The sequence below is a fragment of the Canis aureus genome, chromosome 25 (genome assembly GCF_053574225.1).
Source record: "Canis aureus isolate CA01 chromosome 25, VMU_Caureus_v.1.0, whole genome shotgun sequence".
Lineage (NCBI taxonomy): Eukaryota > Metazoa > Chordata > Mammalia > Carnivora > Canidae > Canis > Canis aureus.
This window is the reverse complement of record NC_135635.1, coordinates 40,212,596-40,228,582: the sequence shown is the minus strand read 5'-3', so window position 1 is coordinate 40,228,582 and position 15,987 is coordinate 40,212,596. Positions and strand designations below refer to the sequence as shown.

Below are 15,987 nucleotides of genomic sequence, written 5' to 3'. Positions count from 1 at the left end.
TCCCCCATCTAGACTTTCAATGGCTCCCTATTGTCTTAAGTTCTTTTCTCTTGATGGGGGGATCCTTTGTATGTGGCCTGACCCATGTGTCTACTAAATCCATTCCTTTGTTCTGTCAACACACAACCTCACAGCTGCATCACTGCTACGGTCACCTCCTCATTGCCCTCCCCATCTCCAACTCATGCAAACTGTCCTGCCTCCCTATGCTGCCCTCCACTGCCTACCACCATCCTTTCCTGATCCATTCTGCTTGGGGCACCCTCTTTTCTACACTTCTACTATACTTAGAGTCCAGTGCCCTGGAAAGGAAGGGAAGTGATACTCTTTGAGGCCACCCACACACCTCGACACCACCCACCAGGAAAACCCCCGGTGCCCTTCACTGTGTGCAGCACTGCACTGTTGGTTGCCATTCAGGTCTGCAGCATAGTAACTGGACTGTGAAATTCCTCAGCTCTTAGCTGGCTGTTTACCTCAGGCACGGCACAGAACTAAGCAGAACAAACACCCACAGATTGGTTGAATGCACAGTTGCTAACAGCTACATTTGTTTTACATGGTGCTGTGTTACAGTGCACAGATTCATGTGGTTTCTCCCTTGGATTTGAGGCTTTTTCACATAAGTGCATCCTGACCTCCCAACACTGGAATGGGGCTGGGGATGCTCTGAGAGCAAGGTGGGGAGGAGGGCGTCTCTCCTTTTTCTATCCTTGTCTCAGTGCCTGAGGAGGGCTCTGCATACAGCAGGGCTCAGAATGCTTCCTGACTGCAGGCTCTATAAAGAGAAGCCAGACCATGGGAACAGATGAGAGGGAGCAAAGAAGTCACTGAAGAGGAGTCATGAGGACAAGGGAGGATTGTCATAATGGCAAAGAACAGCTCACACCTCCTGTGTGCACTGTATGCCAGGCACTATGCTAAGTGCTCTACACACATATCTCATTCACCCGACACAAGAACCCTATGAGGTAGGTATTCCTTAACCATTCTTAAGGATGAGCATGATGATATCCAAAGGTTAAGAATCTTGCCCCAGGTATATGGTACCTGGGTTAAGAGTGCTGACTTTTATGACACAGAGCTAGATCTGCACTGTCTTGTGATGGACCCCAGCTGGTAAGGAGTAGGACTGTGAGACACACATCTAGGACCGCCTGGCCCCTAGGTCAATGTTCTTAACTTCTATTCAGAACAGAGTTCAGAAACCCTGTCCCTTTACTTTCCTTTTCAGTAAGGCTTCATTCACTTTCTGAAGCTCCCTAGAGTCCGAAGCCGAACCACAGAGGAGCTGGGAGCTAGGCCTGAAGGCTCCACAGACCCAGTCCATACTGACCAGCACCCTCCATGCGCCCGGGCTCAGTAGCCTCTACTATGGTTCCACTGACAGAGAGTCTCTCTGCAGAGAACCACTTCTCCCCAGTCTTCCTTCTGGCAGATTGGGCCTCAGGCCAGACCCACCACGCACAGCACCACTGATCATAATAATCATTGTAATGAGAGGCAGTACTATTATTTTTAATTGTAATTTGCAGGCAATCATGCCCAGCGGCTCTTGGCTGCTGCAACCAAATACACAATCACATAAAACACAGCAAAGCTGTTAAAAAAAACACAACTGAAGCCCACGCTATGCCAGGAAGCTCTGACGCATCCCACCCTTTATGCTTTTCCTGTGTTGCCACATGAGAGGGAGCAAGAGGGGCAGGGGCAGCGGCAGTAAATTACCACAGATCCCAGGGGGGTAGGAGACATCTGTTAATTACAGCTATTGAGGAAAGAGATGAGGTTGTTGTTGGGGCTTGAGAGTGGCAAAGTACAACTGAAAACCAAGTTTCTCTACAACAAGGAATTACATCCCAGGGAAGTCTGTAAGGGATCATGGACTCAGTATTATGATACTATAGCCACTCAAGTCATCGGAATCCCTTAAGACAAATAAATGGGAATTAGGATTGCAATGTATCAAACATTGAATGTGCATTCCAGGTTCCAAATCAGTTCTGATGGATCTGGGGTAATCACGAGATGTCCTGCTTAACAAGCAGACACAGAGCTGCTACCTAAGGCTCCCTAGGCCATAAGCTTCAGCTTCAGCTGGTTCTATTGAGTTCCTCCTGGAAACACTTCCAGAGCCACATGGTGATAAGTGTCACTTCCTCCTACTCTCTGCCCCTACTTCTGTGGGCTGACTACTGCCTGTGTGCCCCTAGGCAGTGCATTTCCACCTGAGAACAGAGAATAAAGTGTCCCCTGGAAATGTTCCTTGGTGGCCTAGTAATATGGTAATCTTTCCAGTCTGGTTCTATCTCCACCCAAGGAGAGGTCCCTACAGGGAACAGAAAAAGCTTGTGTTAGTACTCCTAGCACTACTGAAAACAGACCTCTCCCTCTCTCCTCTTCACACTTTCAGGAATGTGTGACTCATGGTCCCATCCTGGCATGTCCTCCAGGCCCCATGGAGTCAGAGATAATCAAGCATCCTCTGCAGTGGGATCACAGCCCTGCCATTCTGTGATCTAATGGAGAAACTAAGGACCTGCATATCTAATGATGAGTAAAAAGTGAAAATCAGGTGGCTACTCAAGATGGGCTGAACCATGTTGACTTTGTTCCTTGTATGATACATGTGGGTGTATCTTCTTGGAAATGTCCAGTTATCACAGTGTTATTATTTTGGGTTATTCCATTCCAGTTTGTGAACAGAAGTGTCTCCGTGTGTGTGTGTGTGTGTGTGTGTGTGTGTGTGTGTGTGTGTGTTTATGGTCAGATGGCTATGGCCCAGAGAAAGTTTATTACCCTAATGCTCTGGGGAGACAAAGGGAGGAGGAAGAAAATGATGGAACTATCTGTTCTTTCCTTCACAAATCCCTTTGGTGGAAATACTGAAAACACTACTCTGGCATTGAGTAAAATCTCTACTGTCTGCACTCATGGTGTCCGGAAATTGCACAGAATCTAGAGTCAGGAGATCAAGTTTGGGCCAACCTTCCCCACCAGCTAACTCTGTGGCCATGGCAGTCACCCCACACTCTGAGTGTTATTATAGTGGACATTGATGACTTCCCCTATCTTAGTAGATATATCTGGAGCTCCTCATGTGTGTGCTAGGGATTTTCTTTTTTTTTTATGTATATTTTTTACTGTAGCTCGATTTGCCAACATATAGTATAACACCCAGTGCTCATCCCGTCAAGTGCCCCCCTCAGTGCCTGTCACCCAGTCCCCCCACCCACCTCCCCTTCCACTACCCCTTGTTCGTTTCCCAGAGTTAGGAGTCTTTCATGTTTTGTCACCCTCTCTGATTTTTCCCGTTCATTTTCAAACATGCGTTGGGTTCAAATTCCGAATAATTTCTACATGAGATTAATACAAGATGAATGTCTCATATCTTTTAAAAAAATACATAAAACCATGGAGGAATTCCTAGTACTACTCACATATAAAAGTAAAAGAGAGAAATCTATTGTCCCTAAAATACTTCTTAAGGTATAAAGACTAAATACTAAAGAACATAAATCAAAGGATATGGGCTTTAGAGCATGGTCACTGTACCCATTTAAGGTATTACCAAAATAAGCAAGGTTTATGATAACCACTTACCCCACAGAGCCATGAAGATAGAGAAGAAGACGGTGGCAGGGTTGTCAAACAGGTGGCTTGCCTTTGCCGTGCCACAGGCTGAGCTGAGGTTCCAGTAATCACAGGACTTGTCACACAGGGGACACATGGTGAAGGCATTCTGCTGGTCACACATCTCTTTGCTGCGGAAGAGAGAGGTTGCTGGGTCAATGAGAGCTAAGGCAGGACCCACCACAAGCAAGTTGCCCTAAAGACATCTCCCACTCCAAATCCATGGCCAAGTTTATTTGCTCCAAAAGCGAGGTGTGTTAAAGACATTGGAATTGGATTCTTTGCCATGAGAGCATTATTCCTATATTTTTTCAAAGAAACGGGTGGGCCCCTTCTGCGGTACGGACCCGTCATTAGAGGTATTCTAGCAGAAAATTCATGAGCATCTGCCAGAAATGTTGTACACTGCAGGATGATCCATAAAGTCCCTTCAAAATGTGCTGAGTCTAAGAGATTGGTGGGGAGCACCAACAACTATGAATCCGTCACCTGTCTGAAATTGGATTTCACCATCATCATGCAAGCACAGACCGTCTCCTTAAACCCTACTGGCTGCCTCACAGATGTGTGAGACCTGGTCATGGGGAGAAGCAAACACAAGAGTATGGCTGGATCCACACAAGCTCTAATTTCTCAAGGAGAAGCCACGTGAAGAAGACTGGAGTCAGAACTGGGTTAGAGGCCCTTTCCAAGTGCACCAGCTGCATGAACATTTGTAGAATGGGATCTAACTTCAGCCTAATAAGAATGATCAAAACCATGAAATGGGACTAGGGGGAATGAAAGAATAGGGTAATTTCTTCCAAAGTCTAGATTCTATGATACTTATAGAGAGAAGCATGAGTCAAATAACCGTTAGCTATATTCTAACCTAGTCTCAGTATATTTCTATTTAGTGGACTAATGAATATAGTTGAAATTCCATTCACTCTTTCGGTGGTTAGCTATCCAATAAATTCAGGCTTATATGAATGCTTGCGAATAAGAACCAAAGTACTACCAGCCCTAATTGGCTTCCCTAGCGTCCCTCCACACTACATATTGGTAGGAAAATGAGTGAACTCATCACTCTGGTGTGTAATGCTTCCCCTGGGGAATGGGTAGGTGGTTATGTTCATTGTTTGGGGCAGCAGGGTGGAGAACTCAAGATTTCATGAAAATGAAGCATTGGCTGTTCTCATGGAGCAGCTGGAGACACAGTTATGGGGAGGTAGGGGGTCCTACACTGAAAACCACTGCTGTGTTCCCTCTGGAAAGAGGCTGCAGAGGGTACTACAGAGCATGGCTGATGAGTGGGAGGCCATCACCAGGGTGAGCTGGCTGGTACCCTATGTGCTAATGCAAGTGCTTATATGAAACCCAGAAGTCAAGGGGTGCCTGGGTCCAGTTCCCCTTCATTAGGAAGATGAAGGGCTTTCCTGAGGACTGTCCCTGGCTGTCAAGTCCCAGCTTTCAGGTTTGTTTTTAATGAGCTATTAAGCCCACAGCAAGAAAAGGCCTTCTGTGTGAGAGAATGGAAACTCTAGGTCTCTAAGAATAAATCCTCGTTCCTCCACTTGACTTGCTGCTAAGCTCTCCATTGGCAAGTGTCAATAGCAGTGACTCATTCACAATGACAATATTAAATAATAACATCTTAATAGTAAGTTCAGCCATGCTGGTTTCACTTGGGCACATTCTTATGGGTAACTAGAGAGCAAGGTTTATTCTGTCTTCTGGGTCAGACAAGTGTCTGGTGTATCATTGAGAAGGAGTTTCTACTTTCAGAGAGGAGAGTCCCCTCCTAGAAAACAGATTCACACAGAAAACTGTTGGTCCATATAAATTTTAGTAAGGGGCTGTGCGTTTAAGCCATGTCTGAGAACATAAGAGGTTCCTCAATGCTGCCCTTCAGGTATATGTGTGTGTCAGGGATGTCACTTTGCTTTTTGGGGCTTTTATTTTATTTTTTACACAGAGACTTGGGGGAGGGATACTCCTAGCCTAATCCTAATCAAAAGCAGTCGATGCCAAAAGGTCAGGAATGAAAAATGTGCTAGCAACTAGTTAACAAAGTACAAAGCACTTTGAAACATAAGTGCTGTGTCTGTTTTTGGGAGGACAGTCAACTGCTGATCATTTGTACAAAAGGGCAGCCACCATCGCATGGCTATTCCCTAGATCATTTAAATTTGAAGTCAGAATGCTTTATATGTATTGGGTCGTATTGTTTGCTTGTTTGTCTGTTTGAATGCAAGCAATTTGAACAGAATTCTGGAGAAATTCTGCCCCAGGATGATATTAAAATGACTTTGCATTCTCTGAGAGAGGCTGCCTGCCTAGGCAAGGCTGAAAAGAGAAGTGGAAAGATGAGAGGAACTTGGCTAGAATTGAAATCCTATCTGGGTTATTCATGAACTGCATAATCCATGGATTTCTAGTTGGAAGCAACTGTGCCTATAAATCGAATGCTGTATTTCTCCAGTCTATCGTTTTCTCTAGAAAGCACAAGAAGGTTGATAAATGGCCCAGCAATCAGTTGAACCAGAACCCCAAAGTGAGTGGTGTTCTTAATCAGTAACTCATTGCTCACAAGTTAGATGATGCAAGGCTGTGCTGGTGTGAAGGGAGAAGGTGCAACATGGCAATTATTCCAGAAATTCAGACACAGTGTCTGCTGTTAAGGTCTCAGACCTGAAGTGACCTTTTTGTTTTTTAATAAGATGGTTTAGATCAATCAGCCTTTTTTTTTTTTTTTTTAAATGCTCCAGTCTTCCCTACCCATATAAGCAAGTACCTAATAAATGGAACCAACCCTTTGGTATAAGTAAAGTTCTATAGATATTTCATTCACATGTGGAATTATTTCTCATAAGTCATATTTGTATCTCATATATCAAAGTTGCTGAAGATAAAAGGTACCATTTAAAGTTCCACATAATGTAAATTTTCTGCTTTTGATATCGTCCTAAAGTTATATGAGACATAACCACTGGGGAGAACTGGATGAAGGCCACATTTTTTTTAAAAAAAATGATACATAGATAGTAGACTCCAGGCTTAATGTCAAAATTAGAAACCCTGTAAAGTAACCACAGGAATAGTACAAGTTTTTAATCATGCTTAGGCGTTGGTGACAGACACAGATCCCGGAAGAGTATGAATTTGTTTAGATTCAGTATTAGGATTTAAAGACTATCCTTTTGTTGATAGGGAGTGCTATTTTATGAATTTTCATCAAGTCCATTGAGCCTAGATTTTTGATGGGTATATAATTATGATTAAAGAGCAGTCCTTTTAAAAAAATTATTCATAATACACTTATTTTTTTCTATTATTTACATATTCATTTATCACATCCCACCTGAATCTGAACAACCAACAACCAAAATTTCAGCTTTACAACATCAATTTCAAACTTTTTTTGACTGTGATCTACAGTTTAAAAGCGATCTTTTATATCAGATTCCAGTATGCAAATATATATATATATATTCCCCCTCTCCTCTATAAACATACTTATATAGCTAACTAAAATTTCATGAAGCAATACCCATACTTCCTTCTTGTGATGAGTACTAACATTATATTTCATTCTACTCTTTGCTATCTTATTCTCATTCATTTAAAAAAATAACCATTACACTGATTCTACCATCCACTAATGGGTTGCTATATATAGTTTATGAAATATTATACATTCTGACAGGTAATAAGATACATCTGCAGTGATAATGATCACATTTTACATGCATATATACTATATATGAGTGCATGTGTATAGATACATATTTTTCAGTATGTGTAGACCATGGTCATTTCCAGCTATAATGGTCACCGTCGGATGTATTCCCAGATGGGGAACCAAGGCATACGTCCTAAATCCTGATGTAAACCGGCACTCCGATGGCCCACCCTCTACATTGGCCCTGGCTCTCCATGCACAGTGTAGAGTTTTCTAGTTTGAATCAACCTGAGCCCCAGCTCTCTAGGGATCAAACTGGGCAAGAGAAATGTGGGAGCCATGTTTTCTAAGAAATCACCAAGCAAAGCCAGTTGGCTGCCAAGGAGGATATGAGCCTTCTGGGAGACTTTACATCTTTTTCTTTTTAAGATTTTATTTATTTATTTATTTATTTATTTATTTATTTATTTATGAAAGAGAGAGAGAGAATACAAGCATGAGCAGGAGGGAGAGGGAGAAGGAGAGGGAGAAGCAGATTCCCGATGAGCAGGGAGCCCAGTGCAGGACTCATCCCAGGGCCCTGAGATCATGACCTCAGCCTAAGGCAGATGCTTAATCCACTGAGCCAGCCAGGTGCCCAAGACTTCACATCTTATGGGAAAAGTAAAGACTTTGGAGTAGGAGACAATTGAGGTCAAATCAGGATTGTAACAATTATTAGTTGATGTAGTCGGACCAGTTATATGACTGCACTAGCATCAATTTCTCCATCTCTGTTAGGTTAAAATAAAACCAATATAACAGTTTACAACCATGATCTCTACAGGATCAAAGAAACTAGTACATGAGAAACACCCAGCACCATACCTGGCACAAGGCAAGCATTTGGTAAGTATTAGTTTTTCCCTCATGCTAGTTGGCCTGAGGGAGGCAGAACCTCCACCCTATATGTTATGTGATATAAGTCATAGAATTCCCATTCAAAACACTGAGCAGCTGGTACTGGAGTGTTATACACAAAAATATCCAAATCCTTGTCTCTTATACCGTTATTTAGCTTTGTTCTAACTATTGGAAACACCAACCCTAGTTTCTAATTTATAGACCATTTCTGTAGATTATATAGATGGTAACAAGAAGAGATAACTGGTAACTCCTTTCCCCAAAGGAGCCCAGCTCTTGGCCCTTTCTTCAGAATGGCCATTACTTCCTCCAACTACAGTGGACACCCACAGTCTGCCCAGTGTCCTCATTCACCTGGCTGCTGAGGGAACATCCTATTGGTACAATGTGATCCTGCCCCATAGCCACGACTATTGGCCCAGGGCCTATACCCTAATCCAAAGTGAGCCAATAGGACTTTTTCATATGGAACCACTCAAAGAGAAAGCTCTAAGAAACAATACCTATGAGCTATTGGTAGGAATGTTTATATCCAATGGGGAAAATCTGTAGTGAAACAAATACAGGAAAGAACCAGAGATGGGAAATAAACAAGAGTCCCTATTTCCATTGGCCCTTATGCTAGCCACATGCCTGCCACTGTGTTCCCTGATACACCCCAGAATCCTCATAATAGATTCCCCTTCTTTTCTTTTTTCTTTTTCTTTTTCTTCAGCAGTTCATGTTGCATTTCTATCACTTGAAACTGAAAAAGTATTAAAATACATTAACCATGCTTTGGTTTTCAAGGACGGTGCTGAATATGTCAAGAGATTTAAATTCTAAATATAAGTTAAGTGTCTCTCTTGCGACTTGTACTTTATTTCCACATATGTTGATTCTTTCAACAATTATTTATTAATATTCTACTGTGTGCCAAACATTGTCTCCTTGAATCCTCACAACAACATCACTAGGCACATGTTATTATCCCTGTTTACAGCCAAGGGAAGGAAGGTTCAGGGAATGAAGCTATTCACTCTTACAGCTACTATGTAATGCTGTCCACCCTAAAGGATGCTATTTTTTTTAAGAGAGAGACAGAGAGAGGAGACAGAGTGTGAGCAGGGTGGAGGGGCACTGACCAAGGAAGGGAGAGAATCTGAAGCAGGCTCCACACCCAGCACCAGCCCTGTCAGGACAGAAAATTCTAAGGGATATAGAGAAATGACAGAAGCTGTTGAGACTAATGAGCCAAAAGGATCTTCAGAAGATGAGGATATCTCTGATAGAAGAGCAAGTCCAGAGTTGGCCTCCAGCACCACTCAGTTTCCTCAGGCCAGGCGACCTCAGTTTCTTGAGCCAGTCCCACCATCTAGCACTGCATTCTTATCTCCTCTGGAGACTCCTCTGGAGTCTTAACTCCTCTGGAGCCTCTGTCGACCAGGCTTCCTCCCAGAGCCCAAGCCCCCTGGCTTCAGGCCCCGTCAAGATCCCCACAAGACTGGACTGAGCCACTATGTGAAATTCTTTAGCTTTTGTGCTAAGATGCCCATGGAGAAGAAGGCTGTTGAGATGGTGGAGAAATGCCTGGACAGGTATTTCCAGCATCTTTTTGATGACTTGGAGGCATTTGCTGCTCATGCTGGCCGTAAGACTGTGAGGCCAGAGGACCTAGAACTGCTGATGCCACGGCAGGGCCTGGTCAACGACCAAGTCTCTCTGCATGTGCTTGTGGAGCGGCACCTGCCCCTGGGGGCTCAATCTCATGACTATAAGACAATGACCTGAGTCAAAATCAAGAGTTGGATGCTTAACTGACTGAGCCACCCCACACCCTAAGTAGGCTATTTTTAAGTGCTACTATTCTTAGAAGACTCTCTTTTCACCATAAGGACCAGCCTTTGTTCCTTCTCTTGGCTCTCCAAGGGCCCCACTCTGGGGCCTGTCCCCTGAAGTTTCTGACTTCTGAACCAGAGGGTGGGCCCTTCTCACTTCCAGAGCTGCCTGCCTCTATGGACAGCCTCACAGAATTTTACCCCATTAGTGTTTGACCATATAGACATGTGATTGCTACCCAATGCCACTCAGCATTTCCCACCTTGGGTCTTATGAGAATCCAGAGAAAAAAGTCATAAAGTGGAGGGGAAAACACATTTCTCAGGCATGGATTTTTTCCACCAGGTAGAATCCAGTTGCCCACATCATACCCTGGCCCTGGAGAAGAGCTTAACTAGGAAAGGGAGGGAGCCGCCCCCAGCAGGCTCTGAAGCCATTCCCAGGCTCTGGAGTTCCCAGATCTGTCTCTGGAGGGAGATTACGTGTGTGGTAAGGGGAGGAGAGAGTAGAGGGTGAGGACTTTGGAAGGAAGCATGTGAACTGTACTTTCAACTGCAATGAAACTCTAAACTACTGCCATGTGGGAACTGAGGCTTTTTCTTTAAAGTCATCTCACCTGGGAATATCTTCTTCGATTGTTGCACATCCATAAAGAAACACGATCACTCCAATTACAGAAGAAGGAATAAGGAATGACGTATATAATCCCAGCCAGGCAAAATACAGTCCAATTTTTTCTCCAAAATACTTTCTGAAAAAGAAAGAAAATCACAACACATATGACAAACACCATCCATCTCTCCCATTTCAGTTTGTTCTAAACCTGACAACGGGTCAGTGTAAACAAAGAGATGAAAGTTAGGTGGTGCATGAAGGACCTCAGCACAAAGAACCAGTCTCTTCAGTTATGAATTATATTCCCTGGGAATCTCTCTCTCTCTCTCTCTCTCTCTCACACACACACACACACACACACCAGGGAATCCTGGCTATTCACATGAAATAGCCCCTAGAAGGAATCCAGCCCTAACAGCAAACTGAAAATAGGCCATACTATTTTGTCATCTTTACCAGACAAACATGAGGAACACATCATTATCTCATGAGTACCACAGCCCACAGAAAAACACACCTTTTCAGAACTAGCTTATGTGAACAAAACATGCAAATTATCTAGGTGGGCATGTGGACTTACATACACCAACCTTAAATTCATAGAAAAAAGACTAGAAGCATTTTGGTAAAAGATTAGCAATGGTTTCTTTAGCTGATGGGATTACAGGTGGTGTTTATTTCTTTTTTTATCTTTCTGCATTCTGAAACTAATAATATAATAAAAAGATTATTTTAAAAAGAAAATTAATAATCCATTATCTTTTTGATCCCTAGGTGCAGGAAGGTAGTAAATTATCACACAAGGTCTCTAAAACTAAATTTTTCCTTTAAATAAATATTGGTGATGGACACCTGATGAAAAAAATACAAACAACAGAGAAACAGTATATTTTATTTCCAAAGAGGCTCTGACACAAAATACAGTAGGGAGATGGGAGTGCAGCCCACTCTTTGATGTGAGGACAAAAGAATAAGTAGAGTGAGTACAATCTATTTATCTACTACCAGAGGTGCTGCTCCCACCTCAGATATAGACAGTGGTAAGAAAATGTGACTTCCACCTAACAACCAGGGAAATCTGGATAATCTGTGACATCAAACTTTCATTGAACCCATCAGAGAGTGGAGGCTGCAGGGTAATCATATGAACCGAATTAAAAAAAAAAAAATGACAGGCCCCTCCAAGGAAAGATAGGACATGCAAACAGTTTCAGATTTGGCAGAGCATGGGAGAAAAAGGCCATCGTTATTAAAATGAGTACAAAGAAAAAAAGATATAATCTTGTAAACTCTGAAAGGCTGAGTATAGTTTAGCAGGACAGATTAGAATCACTTGGGAACTCCAGATACAAGAGAGGTTTACACTCATTCACAAGATCCCAGCCAATGACCGCCATCTGGTACTCATGAAGAGGGTAATGGTCAAGGTAGGAAACTGGGAAGGGCCTCTTTAGTTGCAGAGAGGCATAGAAGTACACCCACCTCCCAGCATCATCTCTCATTCAATCACTGAGTGACAACGATCAACAGTCTGCTTTGGGGGAGGGGTAAGAGAGAGGATAACATCCTAGGGTCTATCATACATGTAACCGAAGTCCCAGGAAGATTAAGGGAAGGAGGACAGAAGAAATATTTGAATGGATTATGTCTAAAAAACTTCTCCAAATTAATAAAAAACAACCCAACATAGATCTAAGAACTCCAGAGGATCCCAAGCAGAATAAATATTAAAACCAAAACAGAAACCTACACACCTACACATATCTTAATCAAATCTAAAAAACAAAGATAGAAAATCTTTAATTAAGCTGAAGTGGGGGTGAAGGTGGTGCTGGGGAAGGGAAGATGAGAAAGAGAGGATATTATATGCAAAGGAACAAAGGTTAGATTTATAGTCAATTTCTTGGCAGAAACTATGTAAGCCAGAAGATAATAGAGTGACACCCTTAAAGTATGGAAAGAAAAAAAAAAAAACTCAACCCAGAATACTACATGAAATAGTGCTCTCATAGGGATAAAACTAGTTCTTTGGAGGCCAAAATCTATATTACATATTACAGTGTTTTTTAGGGCCACAGAACATAGACAGATATACTGTGTGTGTGTGTGTGTGTGTGTGTGTGTGTGTGTGTGTGTGTAGTGTCAAAACTTCATGGAGGAAGGCAATAATACATAAAAGGCAGAGAAATATTGGTAACAAGCAAAAATAGTGATGGAATATGGTAAGTTAAAGATGGATTCTGTAAACCCTAGAGCAACCACTGAATTTTAAAAATAAGTATAATTAATAGACCAATGTTGGAGATGAAATGGACCATAAAATATACATATTTGCAAAGAAGTCATGAAAAGAGGAAAAACAGAAACAAACTACAGACAAAACAAATAGAAAACAAATAGCAAGATGGTGGTTTTATAATATAAATACATTAATGTTAACAAATGTAAATGTACAAATCCATTTTTATTATAAAGGCATATACACGTTGAAGCAAATGGTGGGTATTTGTCATTTCTAATAGCTGAGTAATATTGCATTGTATACATAAACCACATCTTCTTTATCCATTCATCTTTCGATGGACACCGAGGCTCCTTCCACAGTTTGGCTATCGTGGCCATTGCTGCTATAAACATCGGGTTGCAGGTGTCCCGGCGTTTCATTGCATTTGTATCTTTGGGGTAAATCCCCAACAGTGCAATTGCTGGGTCGTAGGGCAGGTATATTTTTAACTGATTGAGGAACCTCCACACAGTTTTCCAGAGTGGCTGCACCAGTTCACATTCAAAATGGATGAAAGATCTAAATGTGAGACAAGATTCCATCAAAATCCTAGAGAAGAACACAGGCAACACCCTTTTTGAACTCGGCCATAGTAACTTCTTGCAAGATACATCCACGAAGGCAAAAGAAACAAAAGCAAAAATGAACTATTGGTACTTCATCAAGATAAGAAGCTTTTGCACAGCAAAGGATACAGTCAACAAAACTCAAAGACAACCTACAGAATGGGAGAAGATATTTGCAAAGGACATATCAGATAAAGGGCTAGTTTCCAAGATCTATAAAGAACTTATTAAACTCAACACCAAAGAAACAAACAATCCAATCATGAAATGGGCAAAAGACATGAACAGAAATCTCACAGAGGAAGACATAGACATGGCCAACATGCACATGAGAAAATGCTCTGCATCACTTGCCATCAGGGAAATACAAATCAAAACCACAATGAGATACCACCTCACACCAGTGAGAATGGGGAAAATTAACAAGGCAGGAAACAACAAATGTTGGTGAGGATGCGGAGAAAAGGGAACCCTCATACACTGTTGGTGGGAATGTGAACTGGTGCAGCCATGCTGAGTGAAGTAAGCCAGTCGGAGAAGGACAAACATTATATGTTCTCATTCATTTGGGGAATATAAATAATAGTGAAAGGGAATATAAGGGAAGGGGGAAGAAATGTGTGGGAAATATCAGAAAGGGAGACAGAACGTAAAGACTGCTAACTCTGGGAAACGAACTAGGGGTGGTGGAAGGGGAGGAGGGCGGGGGGTGGGAGTGAATGGGTGACGGGCACTGGGGGTTATTCTGTATGTTAGTAAATTGAACACCAATAAAAAAAAATTAAAAAAATTAAAAAAAGGCATATACAGAAAAAAAGTGAAGAAATGAAAAAAGATATACCATGCAAACATGAATCAAAAGGAAACTGGGACATACAGAGGAGGCTTCAGAACAAAGAATATCACCTGGGATAAAGAGGGGCATCAATGAATGACAACATTATCATTCATTTCATTAGAGAGGCCTTATAATCCTGAATGCATGCAGTAAAATGCATAGATCATCTACATACGTCAAAATGCATAGAATAAAAACCAACTGAACTAAAAGGATGATTAGACAAAATCTCAAGTATAAATTGGAGACACCAACACTTCTCTTTCAAGTAATGGAGAGAACAAAGAGATGTAAAATCAGTTAAGGACACAGAAGTCACCACAAACCAACTTGACCTAACTGATATTTATAGAACAATCCACTGAACAGTAGAAAATACATTCTTTTCAGCAAGAGAGTCCATTTTCTAAGTCATAAAGATTTTTTAAATTTATTTATTCATGAGAAACACAGAGAGGAGAGAGAGAGAGGCAGAGACACAGGCAGAGGGAGAAGCAGGCTCCATGCAGGGAGCCCGACCTGGGACTCGATCCCGGGTCCCCGAAGGCGGCGCTAAACCGCTAAGCCACCCAGGCTGCCCCATTTTCTGAGTCATAAAGTCAATCTAACAAATTTAAAAGGATTGAAGTAATGAAAATTTTATTCCCTGACCACAATTAAGTTAAACTAAAAATCAACAGCACAGGGGATCCCTGGGTGGCCCAGCAGTTTGGCACCTGCCTTTGCCCAGGGCGTGATCCTGGAGTCCTGGGATCGAGTCCCGCGTCGGGCTCCTGGCATGGAGCCTGCTTCTCCCTCTGCCTGTCTCTGCCTCTCTCTCTCTCTCTCTCTCTCTCCCTCTGTGTGTGTGTGTGTCTATCATGAATAAATAAATAAAATCTTAAAAAAAATAAAAATCAACAGCAGAAAGATATCTGAAAATTTCTACAAATATTTCAAAAGTAAACAACGCCCTTCCAAATAACCCAAGGAAATGTCTAAAAAGAAATAATAAAGGAAATTAGAAAGTATTTTCAATTGTGTTAAAAGGAAAACACAACTCTTCAAAAGTTGTGGGATGCCATTAAAGCAACACTTAGAAATGTATAACATTGAATACTTGTACTAACATAAGAGAGCTCTGAATCAATAAGCTTGCACTTCTACTAGAAAAAGAATAAATTCAATCCAAAGCAAGCAGAAGGAAAGAAATAATAAAGTAGGGAGCACAGATCAGTGAGAGTGAAAAACAATAAAGTCAATGAGGGATGCTTGGATGGCTCAGTGGCTGAGCATCTGTCTTTGGCTCAGGTTGTGATCCTGGGGTCCTGGGATGGAATGCCACTTCGGGTTCCCCACAGGGAGCCTGTTTCTCCCTCTGCCTATGTCTCTGCCTCCCTCTCTGTGTTTCTCATGAATAAATAAATAAAATCTTAAAATAAAAAAAGAAAGTCAATGAAACCAAAAACAGATTGATAGGATCCATAAATTGAGAAATGTTTAGTCAGACTAATCAAGACGATGAATGATAAAACATAAATTACCAATATGGGGAATGAAAGAAGGGACATCACTACAGTTCCTATTTCCATGCCCATGTGATACTGTGAGCTGCCTCCTCATAGGTGCTCATCTTGCCTTCCCTTCTAGTCCACATCCCTTCTGGAAGAAAAGTAGGAAAATGAGA

The 15,987-nt window shown here is 41.9% G+C and overlaps 1 protein-coding gene across 4 annotated transcripts in view; it reads right to left on the bottom strand.

The window, feature by feature from the left end:
• The window catches only part of ANO2 (anoctamin 2), a 343,520-nt gene that overhangs the window by 160,518 nt on the left and 167,015 nt on the right, over positions 1-15,987 (bottom strand). For all 4 annotated transcript variants that reach the window (XM_077871350.1, XM_077871352.1, XM_077871354.1 and 1 more), the window contains 2 exons: positions 10,635-10,769; positions 3,604-3,764 (listed from right to left, as the gene is read on the bottom strand). In XM_077871350.1, coding sequence (XP_077727476.1) covers positions 3,604-3,764; positions 10,635-10,769 — 296 coding nt within the window. The remainder of the gene's footprint in view (positions 1-3,603; positions 3,765-10,634; positions 10,770-15,987) is intronic.